Below are 27,429 nucleotides of genomic sequence, written 5' to 3' on the forward strand. Positions count from 1 at the left end.
GATATGTAAGCTTCTCTTCTATATTATAATGTATTATCAATTAAATTATATATGTTTATAAGAAATCATTTCCTCCACTTTATCTCAGTGGATTGAAGGCTGCTTTTAAGAGTATGTGGAATATAATAGGATAGCAAATATTCAAAATGGGAAATGTTACATAGGCTAGGCCAGAGAGAGGTTAACTGACTTGCCCATGTTCTCATGGCTAATTAAGTGGTAAAGCCTAATTAAGTGATAATGCCAAGTTCAAACTCAAAGCATATGCTCTTTACTACCACAGTTGCTCCAGGAGTACCTGGCTTTCTGATATCCTTCTAGCTTGATCTTGGAGCACAGGTTTTAAAAGTGCATGGATCTTTGTAGCCTTCTGAAATTCTCCGTCAATACTGTGTTTCTCAGCTGGAATTTTATTAATGTTGGGCAACAATGAACTTGCATTCCATAATGAGTTCCCAGACTTGTTATTTTATATTCCTGGCTAAACAGAAACACGTTTTCCGTAACAGACAATTCAACTGAGGATGGACCTATATTATCTTATGAAAACAAAGGAGCTGAAAAAGTTCTAGAGCTGTAAATAAAATGCCCTGCCTGATAGAAATGAGCAAGGGAGGGTTCCAGAGGCAGGGTCAAGCTTTTCCTTACAAAGAGCTTTGGACCCCCTCTAACATAGGTATAAAAGGGTGGCCTTTGGTGCCAGGTTTTGTTTATTATATCACAGGTATGATATTTTTAGTCTGCATATATATAAGGCAGTAAAACCAGATGCCTGCTTTAGGCATGAAACAGATATATTAAAAATCATTGATCACTTAAAAAACAATAACTTCTTAAAAGTTACGTTACTTCTAGGAGCACTATTCAAGGTGAATGTGTATAACAGACCCTGCTGCTGCTGCTCCTAAGTCGCTTCAGTTGTGTCCGACTCTCTGCGACCCCATAAATGGCAGCCCACCAGGCTCCCCCGTCCCTGGGATTCTCCAGGCAAGAACACTGGAGTGGGTTGCCATTTCCTTCTCCAATGCATGAAAATGAAAAGTGAAAGTGAAGTCGCTCAGTCGTGTCCAATCCTTCGCGACCCCATGGACTGCAGCCTACCAGGCTCCTCCGTCCATGGGATTTTCCAGGCAAGAGTACTGGAGTGGGGTGCCATCACCTTCTCCTAACATACCTCTATGTTCCTGGAAAGTTAACTGTGTGGGATTATTATTTTAAATTTGTTGAGTAGTGGGAAAGACTTCCATAATTATGAACTTTGTTTCAGAACAATTCATCTGTAGTAATTCTGCTATGGCAATAATTAGGTAGCAGTGTCCGTCGTCTTTAAAATCACTCTTGGTTTTATATAAAATTATAGTTATAGTATCTGCACATAAAAGAATGCTTTTCTTTCAACTGTTACATTCAGGTAAATCCCCAAATGACAGACTCATTAAAAACATGTTAAACAGCAATCCTGTTTTATCCTGTTGGAAAAATTTAACCATTTATGAAGGGGCTATTTCTTCTGCAAGTGTTTTTAAGTGTTGTTCTGTGTAAGACAAGTGTAAATGACTCTTAAAGTAATCAACAGAGGGTAGATTCTTCATTGGGGCTAGGCTATGTGAGTGCAGCTGGCTTAGAACAAATTCCTATCTGTGGATTCATAAACCAGGGCATGGAAATAAATGCCATAATCTAACATTGTTCCTGGAGATTTCTCAAGGTAGTAAAGAATATAACAAAGATTTGAGGAGAAACCTTTTGATTTTTGTATGTTGCTCATCTCACACGCTAGTAAAGTAATGCTTAAAATTCTCCAAGCCAGGCTTCAGCAATATGTGAACCGTGAAACTCCTGATGTTGGTTTTAGAAAAGGCAGAGGAACCAGAGATCAAATTGCCAACATCCGCTGGATCATGGAAAAAGCAAGAGAGCTCCAGAAAAACATCTATTTCTGCTTTATTGACTATGCCAAAGCCTTTGACTGTGTGGATCACAAGAAACTGTGGAAAATTCTGAAAGAGATGGGAATACCAGAACACCTGATCTGCCTCTTGAGAAACCTATATGCAGGTCAGGAAGCAACAGTTAGAACTGGATATGGAACAACAAACTGGTTCCAAATAGGAAAAGGAGTATGTCAAGGCTGTATATTGTCACCCTGCTTATTTAACTTCTATGCAGAGTACATCATGAGAAATGCTGGGCTGGAAGAAGCACAAGGTGGAATCAAGATTGCCGGGAGAAATATCAATAACCTCAGATATGCAGATGACACCACCCTTATGGCAGAAAGTGAAGAGGAACTCAAAAGCCTCTTGATGAAGGTGAAAGTGGAGAGTGAAAAAGTTGGCTTAAAGCTCAACATTCAGAAAATGAAGATCATGGCATCTGGTCCCATCACTTCATGGCAAATAGATGGGGAAACAGAGGAAACAGTGTCAGACTTTATTTTGGGGGGCTCCCAAATCACTGCAGATGGTGACTGCAGCCATGAAATTAAAAGACGCTTACTCCTTGGAAGGAAAGTTATGACCAACCTAGATAGCATATTCAAAAGCAGAGACATTACTTTGCCAACAGATGTTCGTCTAGTCAAGGCTATGGTTTTTCTAGTAGTCATGTATGGATGTGAGAGTTGGACTGTGAAGAAGGCTGAGCACCGAAGAATTGATGCTTTTGAACTGTGGTGTTGGAGAAGACTCTTGAGAGTCCCTTGGACTGCTAGGAGATCCAACCAGTCCATTCTGAAGGAGATCAGCCCTGGGACTTCTTTGGAAGCAGTGATGCTAAAGCTGAAACTCCAGGACTTTGGCCACCTCATGCAGAGGGTTGACTCATTGGAAAAGACTCTGATGCTGGGAGGGATTGGGGGCAGGAGGAGAAGGGGACGACAGAGGATGAGATGGCTGGATGGCATCACTGACTCAATGGACTTGAGTCTGAGTGAACTCCGGGAGCTGGTGATGGACAGGGAGGCCTGGCATGCTGCGATTCATAGGGTCGCAAAGAGTCAGACACTGATCTGATCTGATGTTGAATCATACAAAAGCCCTTCATTTTTACAACAAATCCTGCTTGAAAGTGAAAGTCACTCAGTCGTGTCTGACTCTTTGCGACCCCATGGACTTTTACAGTCCATGGAATTCTCCAGGCCAGAATACTGGAGTGGGTAGCTATCCCTTCTCCAGGGGATCTTCCCGACCCATGAATTGAACTGGGGTCTCATGCATTGCAGGCGGATTCTTTTCCAACTGAGCTAGCTTGGTTGTGGTATATAATCTTTTATATTTTGCTGGATTTAGATTGCTTCTATTTTTTTTAAGGATTTTTGTGTCTATATTCATAAGGGATATTGGTCGTTTTTTGTGTGTCTGTTTTGGGGCTTCCCACGTGGTGCTAGTGGTAAAGAACCCATCTGTCAATGCAGGAGGTCATAAGAGATGTGGATTCAATCCCTGAATTGGGAAGATCCCCTGGAGCAGGGCATGACAACTCACTCCTGTAGAAGTGAAGTGAAGTCGCTCAGTCGTGTCTGACTCTGCAACCCCATGGACTGTAACCTATCAGGCTCCTCCGTCCATGGGATTTTCCAGGCAAGAGTACTGGAGTGGGTTGCCATTTCCTTCTCCAGGGATCTTCCACTCCCAGGGATCGAACCCGGGTATCCCACATCGTAGGGAGATGCTTTTACCATCTGAGCCACCAGGGAAGCCTGGAGAATCCATGGAGAAAGAAGCCTGGCAGGCTATAGTCCATAGGGTCAGAGAGAGTCAGACACGACTGAAGCAACTTTGCACACACGCATGTGTCTGCTTTTGGCATCAGAGTAATATGGGCCTTTGAGAATGGGTTCCTTCCTATTTTTTGAAATATTTTGTGATGGATTTTTATTTCTCCCTGAAACATTTGGTAGTGTTCACCAATGAAGTCATCTGATTACTGTTGTTTGTGAGAAAAAATTTATTACTGAATCAATCTTTGTTAGAAGTCTGTTTAGATTTTCTATTTCAAACTGAGTCAGTCTGAGTAGTTTTTTTTTTTTTTTGGCCACTTCGTATAGGTCATCTAATTTATTGTTCCTAAGTATTGTTTATAAGTATTTATAATCCTTTATATTTCTATTAAGGTTGTTAGCAACACCCCTCTTTCATTTCTGAGCTTAGTAATTAGTCTTCATTTTTAAAAAAATGATCACTCTAAGTTCTTTACTTACATTGATCTTTCCAAAGAACGAACTTTGCTTCATTTGCTCTAGTGTTTTTCTATTCTCTATTTCTACTGTTGATTTTATTATTTTCTTCCCCCTGCTTATTTTAATTTACCCTGCTCCTCCCACTTTTTTAGTTTAGTAAGCTGGAAGTTTAAGCTACTGGTATGACATCTTTCATTTTTTTAAACATAGGCATTTACCACTATAAATCTTCCTCTGAGCACTTTTCTTTTGCTGCATCCCATAAGTTTTGGTATGTTGTGTTTTTGTTTGCATTTGCCTCAAATTATTTCATATTTTAAATTATGATTTTTGTCTTTGACCCACTTGTTATTTATGAGTGTATTGTTTAATTTCCATATATTTGTGTGTTTCCAAAATTTTTTTCCTGTTATTGATGTCTGAATCATTCCATGGTGGTCAGAGAATAGATTTTGCACGATTTGAACCTTTTAAATCTATTAACTTATTTTATGGCTTACCACATGGTCTATTTTGGAAAATGTCCCATCACACTTGAGAAAAATGTGTATTTTGCTGTTGTTGGGTGAAGTATTCTATAGATATTAGATTTAGTTGGTTTAGTGTTGCTAAAGGCCTACTATGTCCTTGCTAGTATTCTGTCCAGTTGTTCATTATTGAAAGTGGCGTACTATGGTCTGTTAATGAATTTTGTTGAATTGTGTATTGCCCTTTAATTCTATTAATATTGCTTCATATATTTTGGGGCTGTTGTCAGGTGCATATGTAATTAATTGGTAGCTCTCTTGATGGATAGAACCTTTTTAGAAAATGTCCTTGTCTCTAGTAACAAATTTTGTCTTAAAATCTATTTTGTCTGAGAGCTACCTGCAGTTCTCTTTTGCATATTGTATCTTCCTATGTCCGTTCACTTTCAACTTACTTGTATCTGTTTTCAAATCTGAAGTATGAGTCTTGCAGACAGTTTATAGTTGGACCTTGTCTTTTTTAAAAAAACATTTATATGTCCAAATAATATCCATAAACATACATATGTTATGTTTTTAAACAACTTAAAAATTAAAGTGTCAAATATCTTGACACTTGTTTCCAAATTTCCATGCCTTCAATAAAACTTTCAAATTTGAAGTACTAAAATCACATTGCCACTGTGAGACTTTTTAACAGATTTTATTTTTTTAGCGAGGTTCTAAGTTCACAACAAAACTGAATGGACAGTAGAGATTTCCCATATAAGCTCTGTCCCTATATATGCATGGCCTTTGCCATTATCAACATCCCCCAACAAAGTGGTACACTTTTGATGGGCCTGTATTGATATCTCATTATCACCCAAAGATCTTAGTTTATATTAGAGTTCATTCTTGGTGTTGTACATTTTGTGGGTTCTGACACAAGTATAATGGTAAGTATTCACCTACATAGTGTTATACAGAAGTTTCATGATCCTAAAATCCTTTGTGCTCTGTCTTCATCCCTCTCCTCCCTAACCCCTCAGTGATCTTTTTACTATCTCCATTGTTATGCCTTTTCCAGGTCATACAGTTGAAAGGCTACAATAGGTAGGTAGCCTTTTCATATTGGTTTCTTTCACTTGGTAATATATTTATGGTTCTTCCACACCTTTTTGTGGCTTGATGGCTCATTTCTTTTTAACAGTGAATAATATTACATTGTCCAGATGTGCCCCAGTTTATCCATTCACCCACTGAAGGGCATTTTGATTGCTTCCAAATTTGAGGAATTACAAATAGGACTTCTGTAATACACATGTGCAGATTTTTATGTGTATATAAGTTTTTGACTCCTTTGGGCAAATACCAAGGAGCTTAACTGCTAGATTGTATGGTTAAGAGTATGTTTAGTTTTGTAAGAAACTGCCAAACTGTTTTCCAAAGTGACTGTAGCATCATTTTGCATTCCCACAGTAATGAGTAAGTGTTCCTGTTGTTCCATATTGTCATCAGCATTTGTTCTGGATTTTGACTTTTTTAATTGGTATGTGATTGTATCTCAGTGTTTTAATTTACATTTCCCAAATGACACGTGATGTATAGCATTTTTTCATATGCTCACTTGCCATGGTTCTTTTAGTTCTTTGAATATATTTAAAATAGCTGATTTAATGTCTTTGTCTAGTAAGTCTAATAGTTGTTCTTTCTCATGCTTTTTTCCCTCAGTATGAGTCATACTTTATCATTCCTTTCCATGTGTTATTTTTTGTTGAAAACTGGACATTTTGAATAATGTAATGCATCAAATTTGGGAATCAGAGTCTTCCTCATTCCCAGGGTTTATTGTCACTGCTTGTTGTTTACTGACTTTTCTTAATTTTGCAAAGTCTGTATTCTTTATGGTATGTATTCGTGTAAGTCTCTACTTAGTAACATAGTGGTCAGCTAATGACTGGAAACAGATTTCCTTGATTAACATCTCCCAGTTATTGATAGGACTATGTGTGCTTGTTAGGGCATGCCTTCCATATTACCCAGGCAATCGAAACTGTCTTAGTCTTCACATGCTGCTTTTGCTGTGCGAGGTGACAGCTTATGACCTTCTCAGGTCTTTCCTGAACATGCACACACTCCTATCCATTTTATGGCCTAGCTTCAAATTTTTTACTGATCAGATTTAGACCTTTTTGTGTCCAGTTCAATAAACTGTTTCTACCTTAGGGCTGGAAAACTATTCTGTTTTCTAGTAATATTATGGGTTATTAGTTTTACATTCTGTTCTATGATCCATTTTTAATTAACTTCTATAAATTACAAGAGGTTAAGTGTTGAGGTTCTTTTTTTTTCCATATAGGTATCTTGTTGTTCCAGCACTATTTATTAGATTTCCCCATTGAAACGACTTTAGTACCTTGGTCAAAATTCAGCTGACTATATATGTGTAAGTTTGTTTTTGGGAACAAACCTATTCTGTTCCATTGATTTGTCTATTCTTATGTCAAAAATCAGACTTAATTACTATAGCTTTATAGTAAGCCATCTTTTCAAAATCATTTGGTTATTTTAAAACCTTTTCATTTCCATATAAATTTAAAGTAATTCATTAATTTCACTGAAAAAACCCACTGGAATTTTGAAAGATTGTTCAATCTACAGATCAATTTGGGAGGGATATTTTATATGCTGTCGAGTTCATAAATATGATACTTTAACTTAAAAATAACTTTGTACTCAGATTTTTCAATATTTTTGTTCTATTATTGTGATAGTAACAATGAGCAAAGAGCATAAAACATGTGTCCATGATCCAGTTCAAGACAAAACCCCATCAGCATCCCAGAAGTTCCCCATCTTGATGCAATCCTTGATCATGTTCCATTATTCCCCAACTAGAAATAACCATTACCTTGACCCTTACAACAGGTTTTTCTTTTGCTTTTTTCATAGGTTTAAACATCTATTTTAAACATCTTACATGAAAGGAATTACATATATATGTAAAATCCCTCAAATACAATTTATATACAGAATTTTATATATAACTTTAGTAAGTAAATTTAAATAAAAATGTAATTATTTTACTTAATATATAATATTGGATTGGAAAAAAAAAAAAAATGGGTTTTCCCATAGTAGCTTATGGAAAAACCTGAACAAACCTTTTGGCCAACCCAATATATATAATTCCTCAAATAGCTTTTTTCTGTATATAGATTTCTATAATGGCAGTTATGTCATTCCAGCACATTGAGCTTACCATTCCCACTGTCTTTTGACTTTAAATGTTGCTAATGAGAAGTCAGCATTGGTATAATGTCTTATCATCAGTTACTTTTAAGGTTCTATTGCTGCTGGGTATCCTGCAGTTTCAGTATGATTGGATTTCTTTTTATTTATCCTGCTTTGAAGAAAAATTTTAGTATTTTTTCCCAAGAGCTTTAGTTGTGTCCAGTTGGAGAAGGCAATGGCACCCCACTCCAGTACTCTTGCCTGGAAAATCCCATGGACGGAGGAGCCTGGTAGGCTGCAGTCCATGGGGTTGCAAAGAGTCGGACACGACTGAGCGACTTCACTTTCACTTCTATGCATTGGAGAAGGAAATGGCAACCCACTCCAGTGTTCTTGCCTGGAGAATCCCAGGGATGGGGGAGCCTTGTAGGCTGCTGTCTATGGGGTCACACAGTTGGACACGACTGAAGTGACATAGCAGCAGCAGCAGTAGGAGTGTTGGTCCTGCCACTACTGGAAATGGGAATTAATCTTAATTTTTAAATAAAATTAGAATCTTATATACTTCTTTATAACGGTAAGGTACGTATTATGCCACAGTAGGAAAATGCCAATTTACTGAATCTCTTACTGTTGTGTATTCAGGTTGTTTCTCATTTTTTACTATAGTAAATACTACATGAAATACTTTACTTTAAAAATTTCTTCACATGGAATAACTAACATTAAGACTTGTATAAGATCAATGTCACAAATTAGATGTGTCACCCCTTAGTGACAGACAAGAGAGAACTAGTGATTATTTTTGCTCCAGGGGCCCTTAGTAGGTGTGAGCATGTGAGTGAAAGTTGCTCAGTTGTGTCCAACTCTCTGTGACCCCCAAAGACTATAAAGTCCATGGAATTCTCGAGGCCAGAATATTGGAGTGAGTAGCCTTTCCCTTCTCCAGGGGATCTTCCCAACCCAGGGATCGAACTCAGGTCTCCAGCCTTGCAGGCAGATTCTTTACCAACTGAGCTATGGTGGGGAGACTACAAAACTTCCTTGAAAGTAAAATAAATGGGGTGTTTAATGTGGCAACAATCCCACTTATTCACTCACTTTCCAGTATCCTCTCAACAGTGTGTCTAGGGAGATCACTAGCAATTTAAGAAATATTAGAATACAGAAATCTGATGGAGGGCCATTTCAGCCCATTTCTCCCCTACACAGAAAGCTGACCTTGCGTTAGTCACCTGTAATTACTGTGAGAGGTACACAAGGAATCTAATACAAGAGATTTATATATCTTCAGAGGATTTATACATATTCAGAGGATTCCAATAATAAAAGTGTAAATTCAAAAGTATTATCTGTCTGCTCATATAATTAAGGAGTGGTAAGGAAATTCCTCCTAGCAACCAGGATTATTCTAAATATATTTCTTTGAAAGAAAAGACAATATAAAAATTATTGCTTCTATTTTCAACTTCTGCTGTAACATGGGACACATATAATAATATTGTACTTCTTATAAGAAAAAGGCTTACTATAACTTGTTAAATATAGTTGATGCCCAGTCTAGCCATTCTGGAGTTGAGTGAAATGACAGAAGCCATGCCATTTAATTTAAAAGGGGGGAAAAAAAAACACCAAAAGCAAAAAATTGAGCTTCCAGCATGAGGAAAGTGATACTGCCAAATACAGACAAATGATGAAAGGTTTATCATATTTAAAAGTTGTAACTGGCTAGTGTATTATCCTGCCTCTGTTATTGTTCAAGGAGCATTCTATTAAGTGAAGCACTTTGGTAATACTGTTGTCAGATTTCTTATGTAATCTGATTACTTGTTGAAATCAAGACTGTCTTTAGTAAACTACTTCCCTTCCCTAGGATATCAAATAAAAAACAATACTGTGGACTAAACATTGTTCATGGTACTTGACCCAGTGCAAAATAAATTCTGTATCTTGCTGTGTGCTTAATTGCTAAGTCATGTCCGACTCTTTGTGACTCCATGGGCTGTAGCCCACCAGGCTCCTCTGTCTATGGAATTCTCTAGGCAAGAATACTGGAGTGGGTTGCCATTCCCTTCTCTAGGAGATCTTACCAACTAGGGATTGAACTTGCTTCCCCTGCATTGCAGGCAGATACTTTACCGCCTGAGCCACCATGTAAGCCTATATCTATATCTATCTATATCCTATTTACAACCAAAAACAGATGTAGATAATAGTAGTGCATTATTTAAAATATAATCTTTAGTAGTCATGGGACAAAGTAACAAAGGCCTTTTCCCACAAAACATCCTTTTGAAACATATATATATATATATGTATTTTTTTTTTTTTTGGTTACACACACGAGGCATGTGGGATCTTAGTTCCTTAATCAGGGATCGAACCTGTGCCTCATGCAGTGGGAATACAGAATCATAACCGTTGAACCATGGAGGAAGTCCATGAAATATTTAAAATTTGAGTTAAAAAAAAAGTGTCCATTTCATCAAATACTTTTTGGAGCTTATGTATGTATTATACATTTTAAGTAACTCTAACTCTAAATGCTCTGTCTTATATAGAAGTGAGACTCCAGATTAAGAAAACATGGGATACACCACTGAAATAATCAAGTAATTCCCTGTTCTATACCTTTATTTGAAATATATAGGAAGAAGTATATCTAGTCATATTGATGATTTCGTTAAGTTGACTATTCATTATCAATGCAGTTTAGAGACAACTGTGACAATTTCTCTCATTTGTTTTTGGCTTTTTGTTTTAATGTTCTAGATACAAATGATATTTTAAAACTCTGTTTACAAATGTTAATCAGATCATTGGTTTCACACAGACAACAGCTCACACCTCCAGCGCAATTAAATAAGACAGGCTGGGGGACTTAAGTTGAATTGTAAAACACTACAGGTAAAAATAAAGTCATACTTAACACTCATTTTAGGAGATGAAAAGTTTACTTTAAAATTGCAAACATTTAGCAAAGATAAGACATAAACGCTATTTTCCATATTCTACAGAAATATAATTTATAGCTGGCTTGGTACATGGTAACATGATTAAAAACAAATCTAATGGAAAAAAAAGAATGGTTTCATTCTACTTTTCTGCAACTTATTACAATTTAATAAGTGTACCAATAAGTACTGGAGGACAGCTGCATGGGAAGATTAGAATCCTAGGGCTATTTGCTAAATACACATTATTGTATTATAATGATAAGAACAAAATAGGTACAGATATACAATAAACATGCAATTTAAGCTATTATTTTGAAGAAACAGGACAGAATTTAGTGAACATATTGAAAATGTATTATTAATAATGTGTGGTTATAATCAGTATATTATGGTATTTTACAAGGCATGGAATAACTTCCTCAAATAATGCTTGGCAAAATGAAACAGGTTGAGCCAACTTCTAAAGAAAATTTAAAACGAAGGCAAAGAAAAACAAGTGGATAATTCAGTTCGATTCTCTTCTAAGTATAATAAATAATTTTTAATGTACCATAATTTCATGCCTACCTCAGCATCTCTAATTTAAAATAAAGCCATACTTTGTACTCTATGAATCTGCTTTGTCCAACAGAGCAGCCCCCAGCCATAAGTGGCTTTTTGAGCATTTGACATGTAGCTAGTCAGAACTGAGATGCTCTGAGTGCAAAATACACGCTGAATTTTGAGGACTTTCTATGGGAAAACAAGGTAAAACACCTCAATTCTGTATATAGGTTACACATGTAAAAGAATATTTTTAATATACTGGGTTAATTAAAATATATTATAAAGCTAATTTTATGTATTTCTTTTTTTAACGTGGCTACTAGCTTTAAAATTTTAAATTACGTTATGTAGCTTACATTTGTTTTTACTGGACAGCGTGGATACAGAAAATCTATAGTCATTATATCAGCCTTAGAATTTAGCATCACTCTTAAAGCACTCTGGACTATTAACTCACAGAACACCATAAGCACACACTGTAAATACATTATTTCAAAATTTATTTTTATCCCTCTGCAAGGTACACGTTTTAAGTGTAAAAAGAATTCACAAAATATTTAATCCTTAAAAAACATCAAGTAGAATATGGTAAATGCCAAATGAAATTCAATGCCGACTGTAATACTGGGGGAAAATAGTTTAAGAAAAACAGCAGTGCAATCAGAGTGAAGACAATTGGTATCTTCAGTAAAATAAGTTAGTCAAACTTATCTTTAATATCCAGGATCTGACCGTGCACCACAGATCATACATGTAACTTGTCCCATTTAATTATAACCTACACTGTTCATTTAATCTTAACACTGACTGCAACACTCCATTTTCTGGAAAATCTTTAAGCATGTAAAATTAACAGACATGGTGAATTCTAATAGCAGAATATAATATCTGAGAACTATACTTTAAAGTCCCTCAGTGTTAAAGTAAGCAACTGCCTAGTGTCCAAGAGACTTGAGTCCAAAGAGACTTCGTGAAAAAAAAATTTTTTAGAAGCTATGAAGAAAAAATAAGATCACTGCTCTTTTAGCATTTTCTTCTTTTTAGTTTCTTTGTAGCAGGGTGTATAAATATTTGGTGTATTTATAATACCTCGTCTTTTATTTTGTCCAATTCAAAAACAAGTTAATCTGGTACATATTCCATATATACACCATTATTCTCCTAGGAACAACAAATACCAGTACACAATACCCACAGTGGTCACCTCAGTCAGAAGCCAGTGTTCGTCATGCATCAACAATCTCATCAGGAGGCACTGCCTAACTATGCCCGTGCTGCATATTCTGCTTGTCACATCTCAGGATGGAATGCTTGTTTTTAAATTGTTTAAATCTGTTTGAATTAGGTAAACTCTGTCAAAAATGCTCTGAAAGTCACAAATTAATAGACTCAAACTACTAGATTATTCATATAAATTTCTTCCTCATTTTGCTATCACTACTTTTAAGACACTGAAAAGTAACCAAGACTTAGGGAGAAATAAACAGAACTTATACCAGAAAACAGATTCCCAGATGGTGCGTGCCAATACAGGAGACAAAGAAACGTGGGTTTGATCCCTGGGTCAGGAAGATCCCCTGGAGTAGGAAATGGCAACCCACTCCAGTATTCTTGCCTGGGAAATCCCATGAACAGAGAAGCCTGGAGGGCTACACTCCCATGGGGTTGCAAAGAGTCAGACACAACTGAGCACGCACGCACAGAGAGAGAGACTAGAAAATACTAGACCAACACAGAATCTGACTGCAGAAGACTATAGCAATTCTCTCTAGAGTTCAGCAGCCTATTAAGACATTTAATCACATTCATGAATGTGCCTTGCACAGAGATACTACTTAAACTTTTCATATCTTCAGACCATTTCTACATAAACGATTAAAAAAATTTTATTACATGTTACTAACTCCAACTTAAATAAGCCTAATTCATGTCAAATGAGAAAAATTTCCAGTTTCAAACATATATTACTATAAAAATATACTCTTCAATGAAAAGATGACAACAGTCTCCTTTCTGAAAGCTGTTGCACTGATGTTAGATCAATAATCCACCAAGTATTTATTGAGCACCTACTATGAGTGCATTCGTTCTTTAACTAGTAAGAAAAACAATCTGCTCCAAATGCAAGATGACATTTGTGAGGGAGGATAAAGTATTAGCATTTCTAACAGACTGCTGTATGAATCAATATCTGAACGTGTGAAACTGTTCATCCCTATGACATTGAAAAATCTCAAATTTATTATTGATCGCTTTATAAAGACAAACATTTGAAGTATGCTGCATAGTACTTTGAGGAAAGTGACTGCCATACATAAAATTAAGGCTGATTCCCTATATGTATGGAAGAAGAGTCAAAATGTCATGGTTCATAAGCAACCGAAGACTTACTATGAACAGTTTACACCAATATCTGGTTAATTCAAGCAAATGGGCACTTGTGTTAGGTTTCCAATTTTGCTTGACGGGGGCTGGTGTAATAAAGAAAACTGCTTTTAAATAGGAGCACTTCAAGCAAGTATGAAAATAAAAGTCCTTTGGATAAAATTCTTTGTAAAACCACTATATAAGCTGAAATTCCAAATCTCATTTAAATATATATACATATATGTATGTGAATACACACACATATGCATGCCTTAAAAGTATCTAAATTTCACTTACAATGTTATATAGCTGTATATCATTGCTGTGTATGTTTGAACCTGATTATGTATCTTAAACACAATACTGTATTTCTCCTGAAGCTAAGAATATGGACAGTGATAAGATAAACAAGCTAGTTTTAACTTTCTAGCCTGTAACAATTCTGACCTGTTGAGTTCCTGCCAGGCGCAAGGCGTTACGCAATGTACTGAACATGTACACAGGCCTTTACGCAAAACACTCTCTCGGGGAGACTGAAGTTTTAAGAAGCATAAGAGTTATCAGTTTGAAAACCAACAGTAATCATTTTTTCAACAGGATTTCCAAAAACTGAGACTTATGTCAACTAAAACACCCCTACCTTTGCTAAACATGGAAAATAATACAATACAAAAGTCATTTCTGTAGAAGACATGTGTAAGAGAACATTCATAATAGAGCCACAGGGACTGAAGCAGCGAGAGGAACGCGGAGGCAGTCACCGAGCGCCTATGAGCTACTGCGCTGGTAGTAGTTTATAAAAAATACTATCTATACTAACATTTTTAAGAGCTAGTAATATATTAGCATATTTTCACTTTTTTTGCCACTGAATATAAAGTTTTGTCCTAAATTTACTAATTTTTCTACACCCTGAGGAATAATAACAGATTAATAAAAGAAGTGCCAGGGTTAAGCTTTGTGGGCCATATTATTGTGCAGAAAGCACAAACTCTATATAGCTAATATGCTTGGAAGCACAAGATTTCATCAACAGAGTAAGCTACTGCTATTTTTTTCTTCTTTCTTTTTTTTAAGTAAACAGTTTGGTTTTATAGTGTTAACATGGCCTGGTGAGAATACAGAAGTCAAAGTTGGAAGCCTGAGGTCCCTAACCCCCAGATCCACAACTGACACGATAGCTTTGTTTCCACCATAAACATGACCTATTGCTGTCCTTTAGGAATACATATTCAACAGTTCTCTGAAAAGCACTTTAGAATCTTAAATATAATTAACAGTTATTTGCTATCTGGAAATACGGAATTCTGATCCTTCCCCTCTTCACACCCAAATACATAAAAAGCCACATTTTAAATTTCATGTCATTATTTACTTCTGTTCCTCCAATATTTGAAAAAATTAAACTTCCATTTCCCCCCCCTCTCAACTATCATCCATAAGCCTGAATTTGGGAAGGAGTTCTTAAAAGTCCTTAAAATGATGCAAAGGATTCACTTAGGACAACCATATGGCATTTCTGTTAGGACAGAGAGCCACTGTTTCCCTTTAAGCATGGGCTATACAGGTTTCAGGCTGATCTTTAGTTATGAATATGCCATCCTCTAAACGTGATGCCTCCAACCCCCAAAAAGTTAGCTGTTACTGAGAAAGAACTAATTCTTCTTGGTAGGGTGCTTGAAAATGCAAACCAAAACATCCTTCTTGCTCATATCAGTAACTCACTTAAGGATAAAATATTCCACTAGACCATGTCTAGCAGTTGGAATAAATAAAATAATCAATCGTTTAATAAAATTTTCACCCTTTGATTTTTACTTAAAGGTTAATTAAACTTAAACATAATCTTGCTTCAGCGAAAAGTAAGAAAGGCACTCAAAGAAACACAGTATATGCACAGTTATTTTTTAAAAGACACTATGTGATGGTAAATGCAATTCTCAGGGTTGACTTTTCCTGCTCACTGCCTTCAAAACACTGAACTTGCCTAAGCTTTCCTCTGCTTTCACGCACTTCTCTACTGAACAGGAGCACATCACAGAGTATACCCAAGCACAGGAGGGTGGCAGCATGTAAAGTGCTAGGGTCTGTTAGCTCTATTTGAGAAATTTACTTAGAAGACAAAAAGTTCAGTTGTTACAATGCTGTTTAAATTTTCTAGCATATTTTCAATATTTTAAAGTTTTAAAATGTAATTTTCTAGTAAGAAAATAATTAAGCTTACAAAAGCTTTTTGCAAAAAAAAAAAGTGTTTTCTAACTTCCTTTGATAAACTAAATCTTTAGCATCTTCTGTAATACAGGGGAACTAAGGTCGAAATTAGATTGTTGCATAGCAAGTGGTAGCATTCCTAACTTATATTTAGCCCTCATGTCTGATATCATCTTGTGCTATTAAGAGAAAAATACTAGACTGACAATTTGTTCTCAAAAATACTAAGTTTTACACACACATACATGTATATATCTAGACAAGCATAAATTCACATGACCTGAATATATCTAAATGATAGTGTATCACTATATATATGCGTTCCTACAAAAAAGCCACATAAAAATCCAAGAACTTCTGTTGGCATGTCTTGTGTTACTAAGTCCTTATCTGAAGACTTAAGTGGCTTTGTGTGACATCTTGTATATTTAATCTGATAAATAATGAAGCCTTGAATTTAAATTAGAATTGTACCACTGGAATAAGAAATATGACTCAAAGTCTGGGCCCAGAGAAAAAATGCTAAAACATAAAAAAGAAAAAGGGGACACTAAAAGGTATCAAATCCTTAAGTTTAAAAAAAAATGACTCACGGGTTTAAGAAATATCAAAAAAGTTCAAGTTGTGGAGGGAAAAGGAGAAGCATAAAATGACTACTTATGCATAGATACAGATCAACAAATCTTTGAAATCAGTTTCCTCAGATACCCCAAAAGTGGCTCTGGCTCTATGGGCAAGATCTGTCCCCCAACATCATAAATGAATAGAAAGTAGTGTTCTTAATGAAAATGGTCTTCATTCTTCTATGAATTTTTAATATATATTAAAGTACAGTTAACTGATATTATACAGCTGCATTTCTTGGCTGGGATTTAACAAGCATAAACAAAGTAGTTCAATGAAGAAAAAAATCTAAATTAACTTATTCTATATGCAATAGCTGCTCCTAAGTATCATGAAGGCAGAATACATCATTCATTGACAATTCAGTGCTCTACTCCATCAATTTCTCAATCATAACTCACTCTATGCATCCTGCATGATTAATTTTCCCATCTTCAGTTAATCATTCATAAATTTAATAAATATTTAATAAGTCCTTACAATATGCAAGGCAGACAGAATCTGGGAACACATTACCAAAATAGGTACACTTAAAAAAGTAAAAGATTGGGGAGGAGTGATTGTACAGATATTTTATCTGCAAGATATTTACAGATCTTATTGCTTTTTTTTTAACTTGTCAGTAGTATTCTTGACCTAGGATGGTCTACAATTCTTCCAGTAAAAGTTGGATGAAATGTGTGTTAATCTAAATCATCTTTTCTTTTAACAGTGACATATTTATCGAAAAGTAAGTGAAGACTAATGAGTCTCTAAAAATAGACACATCCTTTCCACTGCATGAGCTCATTCAGTCCAAGAGATATTATCATGCTACAGCTAGTGAGCTGGATGTCCACCACTCAGAGTAAAGCACACAACTACACAGGGCAATATTATGTTTTTCTGTGAATGAACACTTGAAAATTACAAATTTTAGAAATAAAGTAGCACACAAGAGTCAGATACAAACTGTATCCTTTGGATATTTGTATTTTTACTTGGTACTTAAAACTATTAGGAAGACAGGAGACCAAGGTATATTAAAGGACTGCATGGCTTTGTGCAGGGGTGAGTTAAGAGACTTAAAACACAAGAAGACAGTTAACATCAAAGAAGGGCAAGAAACTTTGTGGAAGATATAAAAAAGTGTGGAACATTATAAAATTTAGCTGATGTTTCACAGGAGATTGTCTATACTCATGTCTTGACACTCTCACACTCACACACCAAAGCATAAGAAGCCCTATCAGTCAGGATACTTAAAATGATTCTTGGAAGAAAACTAACAGAGAGGCCAAAATCTGGCAACGTACATTAGAGGAACTGACTGGATCTCCACGTCATCTGTGTGTAGTTTACCCCTTAATCCCTGCAGCTGCTAAAAATCATAAAGTAATAGTTTTATCCAGAGGTCTAGGTAGACCTTGAGGTATTTGATTCAAAATATGCTTTGTACATAAAAGGTTATAAAATTATGCTCATAATGCCAATCATTTTCTCACCTAAATACTACAAAAAGTTATAAAAGGGTAATTTTTGCTCTAGGAGAGAAGAGCAGCTTCTGTCTATAAGTACCAGCCTAGACAAGCTTTTTGGTATTCTTAAGTCTCACTTGATAGTTTGCCACTCAACAAAATCATGATACACAAGTAAAGTACCTATTCTTTTCCCTTAAGGCAACGTTCCTCACTCAAGTCTAGAGTCTCCATAACAGTGAGATAGAAGAGGTCTGTTTTCCCTACATGTCTTCTTACCCTACAGGCAGCCTAGCATAAAAAGAGGAAAACAGGCAAAGCATGGTGGTCACACTGTTCCAGCCACTACTACATTTTATACACACAGGATAATAAACTGCCCCCCTAAAAGTTACCCAATAACATTATTAGGGTAACTTTTAGGGGGGCAATTTATATTCATATTTGTGTGTGTTTAATGGGGTATGGAATTAACTGGAAACAGGAGAATATCTTTAGTTTACATCTATGAAATATAATAGACAAGGAAAAATATACAAAAGTGAAGCTGACCAAAAAAAAACCACGGATGGGGAAAATAAAGAGAAAGGTATGTGGAAAGAAGAAATGCAAAGCACTGTTTCATATCAAGAAATCAGATATTACCTGATATTACTTTCAGATTATTATCAGATATTACTTTCACCACATCTGTCTCACCTATTTGAAAAATGCAGCCCTTATTATTGAAAAGGTAAGATGGATACTTTGGTACCTCATCCCTGATAAATTCAGTATCAAAGTTTCTAAATTGTTTTATTTTTTAAAATAAAGACTGAAGAACCAACCTTCAAGACTATTCTTTCCCCCTGGCTTTTGCCAGTAAACTTAATAATCCCTTCATAAAAATTTTGTAGTTTATCCAGTGTATCCTCAGTAACTTAAAAACTTTACAAAGGAAGGTTTTTAATGGATACGTTTTTATGCATAAGCCTGCCATATTGCATGGTGAATTTGGAGGAAAATAAGTAGTAATAACTAAAAATGGCGTTCTAGGTTTTTTTAAAATTGACTTTAATTGATTGAGGTAAAAAAACTTATCAAAGCTAGTAGTAAAAATAAGTTTCCACTACAATTACATAAACTCATAAAATTAGTTTTTTAAAATAATTAGTTTAAAAATGGATTATATTAGAACTACGTTGTTCATATAAATTCCAATACTTCTGACTTTGGTTACGTTGGCCTATGACTCGAGTATAACATGCTAGTGAAAGAGAAATGGTGTGTATTTTCACAAATTCATCCATCTGGCCATCTGATTCTCAAAACAGCAATTAGATCGAGTAATTCTGAATTTGTATTGTTCTTAAGCTAAACTACAGCATAACTTTTTGATTACCAAAAAAAAAAAAAAAGCCTATACAGCAACTGCACTGAGGTGGGCTGAGGTGTGTGTGAACCAATCTGGAGAATCAAATGAGCAAAGTCTCAAAGACAGGAATATACAGGATGAGAAGTTAAAAAGAAAAAAGTTAAGACTCACTGTTTAGCAAGAAGGAACTACACAGTTATTTTATAGCCAAAGGAATGCCAGTTCTTAACAAAATAAATAAAATGAAAGATTTACTAGGGACTTTTAGCCTAAAGATGAAGATCACATAGTTAGCCAATAGTAGCAAACAGTTCATGCAACTATGTAAATAAGAAAGAAAAGCCATATTGCACTAAAAAGGGGAACTTTGCAGGACTAATTCACCTCTTTCATTGACTCAATGTAACCAGCCATTTTCTGTATGCATTGGCAAACCTGGCCTGTTCCACGTTCCGACAGGTGGACAGTACTTGATCGATGAACCTGTGCTCCATTTCCAGGCCCAGGGAGTCTGGAGCTGGGGTCCGCTTCAGGCGTTTGATTTCCTGGGAATAGCCTTGCTTGCTAAAGTCACTGAGTCCATCCACCTCCATTGCCTGAGACGTGTGGGGGCCTGCTGGGATACCGTGCAAGTCACTCAAAGTTCCCCCAGGACTGTCGGCAGGTGACAACTGGATCACGCTGTGAGGAAACCTACCATTTAAGTGATGCTGAAGGTAGAAAACATGCCGTCTGTGAAAGAAGAGGAGGAGGAATAGAAGAGAAAAGAAAAACCACATCACAATGTCAAGCTTTTCAGAAGAAAACAGAAAAGTAAGTTAGACAATTTCCAAACACACAGTAGTGTTCAGTCTCACTGCCTCCGGTAACCCAGAGCGATCTGGGGAAGGAGAGTAGTTAAGATGTAGTCTCTGGTATTCGAACAGAGCTTCACAAGTCCAGATTACTAGTTTGTTGAAATACTACCCCAAAGGTTTTTAAAAAAACGTTGACTGAGATGAGGACAATCACCTGGTGCTGTTACTCTCTGTAACTATAATATGAAACCAGAGATGCGTTTTTGCCCAATCTCTGCTATAAATTAAAATATAAAACAAAACCAAAATTAACCTCATTGATAGCCTAAAAGACAAGTGATTTTCAGCAACAAGAGGATTAAATAGCTCCTCTAGAGGATTAGTCTATGGCCTCTATCCAGTACTTTCTTTAATAAGAACAGAACTGCTGCAACTGGACTTACTTATCTTAGAAACCCTCTGAATTTCCCCCTAATCCAGCACTACAGTCTCATTAAACATCCACATGTGCTAGAATGTGCTGGGCTCTGAGAAAAGTATGTTAAAACACACAGTTCCTGTTCTTCCCCTAAGGAGAGTTTTCCTGCTCTTAGAATCATCTGTAGTTATTTGTTAAAAATGAAGATCCATATGCCTAATTTCCAAAAATTGTGACAAAATGGGGTCCACATCTTTGTACAAAATAAGGTAAACTACATAGATTTTAGGTTGTTATATCTCATTTATATTAACAATTCTAAGCCTTTAAAAGAGAATTCTATTCATTTTCCTAGCTTATTCTGGAACAAAGGAGCATATAACATATTCATTTTACAGATAAATCTTAAAGGACAGAGAAGCAGCTTAAGGGCACTGAATCAGTAGAAAACTGGTCTGTATGATATATAGGTCTTCCCAACTGTCTCTTTTCCCCATTCCAAACTCCCATTAATCTTATGAACAAAGAAAGTTTCTGTTCTAACAATCTAGCTATCTTCCGAAAACAAATATAATTTTTAATATTCTCTAAGCCTAGCTATTAATGTGTCTAAATATGAAACAGCAACAAAAATCTAACACCAAAATATGCAAGTCAAGATCTCTCTCCTTTTCTAAAAATGTGGAATAAGACTGTCTTGTTTATAAGAGAAAAAGACAATTTTGTATTTATGAAGGTGCCAAAGAGGGGAGATTGTCTTTCATCTTCTAATATATCTTCCAAATATATTTAGTCTGGAAAAAGGGAAAAAATTTCAATTAACTTAAAAAAATACACAATTATTTAAAATGCCTACCTCTTGCCTAACACAGGCAAGTCATTTGTCTATAAGCATAATCTTGTAACTTGAAGTAAAATCTGTATATTTAATGCCAGAGATGCCTCCAACTAAGTGATAATCCAAAATAAACCAATCAGGGGATTTCCATACTTGGATTTCATTTCAAAATGAGAAGTACTGTCAAAGGTACTTAAAACTCAAGTTATGAGGTTGCTAACCCTCGTTCACACCTTCATAATAATCCTGAATAGTAAAATTAAACAAATATTAATAAAATATATTTTATTTTACCTTAAAAATAAAAAAAAGTCAAGAGATTATACTCAAAGTAAATTAATCTGCAGGCCATCATGGCTGAGAAGAACAGTAAAGCTTAACTATCTGTGTGTGCTCAGACGTGTATGACTCTCTGCGACCCCATGGACTGTAGCCCGCCAGGCTCCTCTGTTATGGAATTTTCCAGGCAAGAATACTGGAGTGGGTTTGCCATTTCCTTCTCCAGGGGTATCTTCCAGACCCAGGGATCAAACCCATGTCTCCTGCATTGGCATGCAGATTCATTACCACTGAGCCATTTGGGAAGCCAAAGCTTAACTATTCGCAGGGTCTAATCATTGATTTCAACCCTGACTATACATCAAATTTACCTGTTAGGGTTTTTCTTTTTTTTTTTTTTTTTTAAAGACAGATGGCAGCACTCTATCGCAGAAATGCTAAGTATCAGGATCTCCAAAGATGGAGTCCAGAAACATTTTTTAGTTTGGAAGTAACACATGTTATTCTGTTGCACAATCAAGGATGAACACCACCATCTTGAGCCATTGGCAAAGATTTGTGCAAAGAACCTCATGCTCATGAAGACTGTGAGGAGGCGGCTATGGTAACACAAAGTCCTTTGAATCACTCAGGCAAAGTTCCATAGTTAAATTACCGTATTTACCCAAGGAGGCTCCAGTCAGATGTAAGACCTTCTGTAGCTCTCATAAGGACACACAGAGTTTCATGCAGGAAATACATCTTCCTTCTCTTACCTATGACACCAAAGGGTTTCATGTCCTGGGTAGGCATCAATAAGATCAGTGCTGAATTCAACTTCTTCTTCTAGAAGATGGGGAAGATTTATCCTTGATTCCTCTGCTGAAGCCACTGCTTCTTCATCTTTTGGGAGAACTACAGTTGACTCACTTCTCAAAGGACTTTGCTCCAATACAGAACCGTCAGTCACAGTTTGGCTAATCAAAGACTTTAATAAAAATTGGCGGTAGTGAAATCCACTGTGGTCTGAAACATGCATGGATGCCCAGTGTTTAGTAGAAGATAGTTCATCAAGAAGAATCTTGTAGGAAGGAAAAAGGGAAGTGAAATGAGGAATTGCTAAAGGTTTTCCTTTCTCTGTTAATGCTTTGAATTTCTTTCATTCATTCCTTGTTTTGATAATGCCATTCCTATCAATATTTTATACATAACATCCAACACAGTGTTGTTGCTTAATAAATACTCATGTTCCATTTCTTTTAGAAAATAATAATATTTTTTAATACTACAGAATTTAAGGACCTTTCTAATTGGCATACACATAGAACAGCCAGATTCTAAAATAAGGAAAGACTCTGGGTATTCACTTTTAATTTAATGCTTATACTGAAGGGAAAATATAAATTCAGAGGTCACTTTGATGGAAACTTTTTTTGCATTTAATCAATCTGTACTGTATCTATTTGTTCAACAATAGACTCGGTGTAACTATTTCTTTGGCACTATTAAGTGTCATCAGGGCAGAAACCATGTCTATTTCGTTCACTACTTAATTCTAAGGGCTTAGTACAAAAACATGATGCATGAATAACAGGAATTTTCAAGTGCTCATGACTTTCACTATTTGTCTCAAACTTATCACCAATAAGTGACTTTTTTAAATAGGTAAGACAAAATTCAGCAGTGAATTGTTTAAATCTGCAAACTAAAGAATTTCAAATGGAGATAAAAAGGAAAGCAACATTTCTGAAAAAATAAATTATTTGGCAGTGTCTCAGACAGGTTAGCAAACGAGTTTTGATCAGAAAAAGGTGTATTGAGGGCCTACCACATCTGTCAGAGAGAGGATTTTCAGACCACCTAAGGAAAAATGACATGTACTTATCAACAGTGAACCATACAGACCACACAATGCCAAAAAGCTCTTTTACCTGCTCTTCAGGGAGCTCAGGCAAATGCCTTCTCCTTAAGCAAGATCCCTCTCTACTTTTCATAGAGAAAACCAGAAGTCTTCCCTCTTCTCAGCCTCCATAGTTCTTGTGTGTTCCATCATATATATTATAGAAATTCCTGTACACCTTTTCATCCCCACTAAACTATACAAGTTTTTTAAGATACTTATTCATTTCTAATTACTGTTCCCATCACCCTATACCCTATATAAAAATGTTTAATGAATGAATGAACAATTTAATAAACAAAGTGACTGGTAAAGACGGATATGATTACTCCCAGCTAGGATGGTCAAGTTTTATCAGTGAAATGTTTTAAACATCTCCTTTAAATTATAATGAGTTAATTCACAGCCACATAAATTTATTTCAGAGGCTATTGCTAGTGAGTCTCTGAGAAATGGATAACGAGATTATTTGATTTAAAAGGTGGGCAAAATAAACCCACCAGATAAACTTCTACGTGCAAAACAAAAACTAATCTTAAGGTTTTTGTTTTGTTTTTTTTTAATTATATTTTTGAAGACTTAACCTGCAGGAAATTCAGGCCATAATACAGCAGCATTTTAATTATGGTACAGCTTCTTACTATGTATTGAAAAGAATAGAAGACTTGTTTAAAATGAATTTATATAATGTGAAAAACATTTAGATTATTTCTACTATATATTTTCTACATGTAAAAATTAAAAATTCATTGTAATTTTGAGGCAAAAATAGCATATATTTAAAAGGTTTTCAACAAAACTAATTCAATTCCTAAAAACTCTTTTCTGAGACTATTTAAGAGAAAAATTCACTATATTCTTTTCCCTAAGATATAAAATGCCTACTAACTAAAGAAGAAATCTTTTAACAGGAATTTCAGGGTGTTTTCTTAGTAGAATAAAAGGCAGTGATTTTTTTAAAAAAGAAAGCAATTATTTTTAAGTGATCTTAAAGATACTGCACAAAGATATGGCTTAACCGGAAGGCACTGACAGAACAAATGACCTTTGTATAATTATTCTTTTCCAACATTCCACATAAAAATGAGTTAGTGAATAAATAAATTATAAGAAAACTATGGAAGCAGGGCTATGAAAGAGAAGATAACAGGTTTAAAATGAAAGACTACTAGAAATGCTAGTTCTTATAGACACATACACCATGAGTTCTGTACATTTTTTAAAAAACATTTGGTTTTTCTTCTGATTATACAAGATGATCATTATAGAAAAATGTAAAAATACAGAATATAAAGAAGCAAAAAAATCCCCACATCATTCATTATCCTACTGACCAACAATGACTAAACTTTTAATATTCTACCATACAACCAATCTCAGCTTTTTGCAATAATGCATCTGTATAATTTACTTAACACAAATTTTGGATATCTTTTATATCAAAATTTTATTTTACTTAAATTATAAATGTATTCCAATTTCATTAAGTATTATTCTACAACATAATTTTAAACTTTTGCATAATACTTCATCCTAAAGATTATCACAATTTAAACCATTCCCTCCTTTTGTTTCCACTTTGCGTAAGTAACACGCCTATGTATACACACATTTTAATCTATGTACATGTCTTATTTTTATTTAGGAGAAATTTCTAGAAGTACACTAATTGGAACAGTGAGAAAAATTCTGTAAAGTTCTTGATGTGTATTTCAAACTGCCCTCTGGAAGGCTGTATAATTTATGCCCCTATTGGAAGAAGATCTTAATGTTTGTTTCCTAAATTCCTCACCAATACTTTAGTTTTAGTTAATTTAGTAAGTGGAAGTCAAAGTTAAAGTTGCTCAGTCATGTCCAACTCTTTGTGACCCCATGGACTATACAGTCCACGGAATTCTCCAGGCCAGAATACTGGAGTGGGTAGCCGTTCCCTTCTCCAGGGGATCTTCTCAATCCAGGGATTGAACTCAGGTCTCCTGCACCGCAGGCGGATTCTTTACCGGCTGAGTCAACCAGGGTAGCCCAGTAAGTGGAAAATCACATTTAATTTACATTTCCTTAATTATGATTAAAGCTAAATATTTTTCCTATTCACTTATCTTTGTTTCTTTTACAAACTGCCTGTTTGTCTAATTCTCTTTTATAATTTGCTCAACTTATTCTTTGTTAAAGTCATTACTGTTCTTATGGGTTTGTAAGAGATCTTTATATATTAAAGGTATTAAGTTTCTGTGTTGTAAATATTTTTCTTAATATATTACTGCAATTGATTTTTTAAATTCCTTTTTTCTTCACGTTTTTATTTCACTTAAGAGTTCAGGTTGGTATGTGAGATTAAAATCTAACCATTATTTTCTAAAAACTCAATCTTATTAGCATCACAAATTGAAAAAAGAATCCCTTCTCCAATCATGTGAAATGCCATATTTATCATCAATGAAATTTGTACACACTGTGCACTGGAATTAGTTTCTAGGCTTTTATACTCTCTCTACTGTGTCTACTTTTTGAGCCATATAGCAATATGTTTATATATTTAAATGTTTATAGAAATAGACATTAAAACTGTAGTACTGGCTCAAAAAATAGAAACATATAGCAATATCACTCTAGTACTCTTGCCTGGAAAATCCCATGGATGGAGGAGCCTGATGGGCTGCGGTTCATGGGGTTGCTACGAGTCAGGCACAACTGAGCGACTTTTCACTTTCCTGCGTTGGAGAAGGAAAGGGCAACCCACTCCAGTGTTCTTGCCTGGAGAATGCCAGGGATAGTGGAGCCTGGTGGGCTGCCATCTAACGGGTTGCACAGAGTCGGACACAACTGAAGCAACTTAGCAGCAGCATAGCAATATACAGAGTTCCTTATTTTTCCTTTTTTTTCAACAATTTCTTAACTATTCTTGAAGCTTTATTTATTAGAATTAATTTTTGAAGTTGAAAAAAAATTCTGATTTTTAGTATAGTCACAGAGTTGTATAGCCACTGCTGCTGCTGCCGCTAAGTTACTTCAGTTGTGTCCGACTCTGTGCGACCCCATAGACGGCAGCCAACCAGACTCCTCCGTCTCACTACTGTCATCTAATTCTGATACACTTTCTTTTTTCTTTTATTGATGTATAATTGATTTACAGTTTCAGGGGTACAACATAGTGATTCAATATTTTTATAGACTATACTCCATTTAAAGTTACTATAAAATGGCTATATTTCGCTGTGCCACACAATCTATCTTTGCAGCTTATTCATTTTACATATAGTAGCTTTTACTGCCTAAATCTCCTACTCCTATCTTGCTCCTCATCCCTTCCCTCCCTACTGGCAACCACTAGTTTGTTCTCTGTATCTGTGAATGTTTCTGTTAAATTCATTCGTTTACTTTATAGAGTCCACATATAAGTGATAACACACAGTATTTCTTTTTCTCTGTCTGGCTTATTTCACTACGCGTAATACCCTCTAATACCGTCCATGTTGCTGCAAATGCTGAGTAATATTTCATTATATATATTTATATACACATATATATCAATCACATTTTCTTTATCCATTCATCTGTTGATGGACACTTAGGAAGGTTTTGTAGCTTTCAATTCATTCTTTTTTATTGCTGAGTAATATTTCATTATATATATTTATATACACATATATATCAATCACATTTTCTTTATCCATTCATCTGTTGATGGACACTTAGGAAGGTTTTGTAGCTTTCAATTCATTCTTTTTTATTGCTAAGTAATATTTCATTATATATATTTATATACACATATATATCAATCACATTTTCTTTATCCATTCATCTGTTGATGGACACTTAGGAAGGTTTTGTAGCTTGGC

The 27,429-nt window shown here is 35.3% G+C and overlaps 1 protein-coding gene across 6 annotated transcripts in view; it reads right to left on the bottom strand.

Moving 5' to 3' along the window:
* Nucleotides 1-11,849: 11,849 nt before the first annotated feature.
* PTAR1 (protein prenyltransferase alpha subunit repeat containing 1) overlaps nt 11,850-27,429 on the bottom strand; it is a 49,830-nt gene continuing 34,250 nt past the window's right edge. For 4 of the 6 annotated variants that reach the window (XM_059889294.1, XM_010807871.4, XM_005210018.5 and 1 more), the window contains 2 exons: nt 22,467-22,771; nt 11,850-20,111 (listed from right to left, as the gene is read on the bottom strand). In XM_059889294.1, coding sequence (XP_059745277.1) covers nt 19,769-20,111; nt 22,467-22,771 — 648 coding nt within the window. In that variant the 3' untranslated portion in view covers nt 11,850-19,768. The remainder of the gene's footprint in view (nt 20,112-22,466; nt 22,772-27,429) is intronic. The other 2 variants (NM_001206857.1, XM_059889296.1) reach the window with 2 other exon arrangements.

This window comes from Bos taurus, chromosome 8 (genome assembly GCF_002263795.3).
Source record: "Bos taurus isolate L1 Dominette 01449 registration number 42190680 breed Hereford chromosome 8, ARS-UCD2.0, whole genome shotgun sequence".
Taxonomy (NCBI): Eukaryota; Metazoa; Chordata; class Mammalia; order Artiodactyla; family Bovidae; genus Bos; species Bos taurus.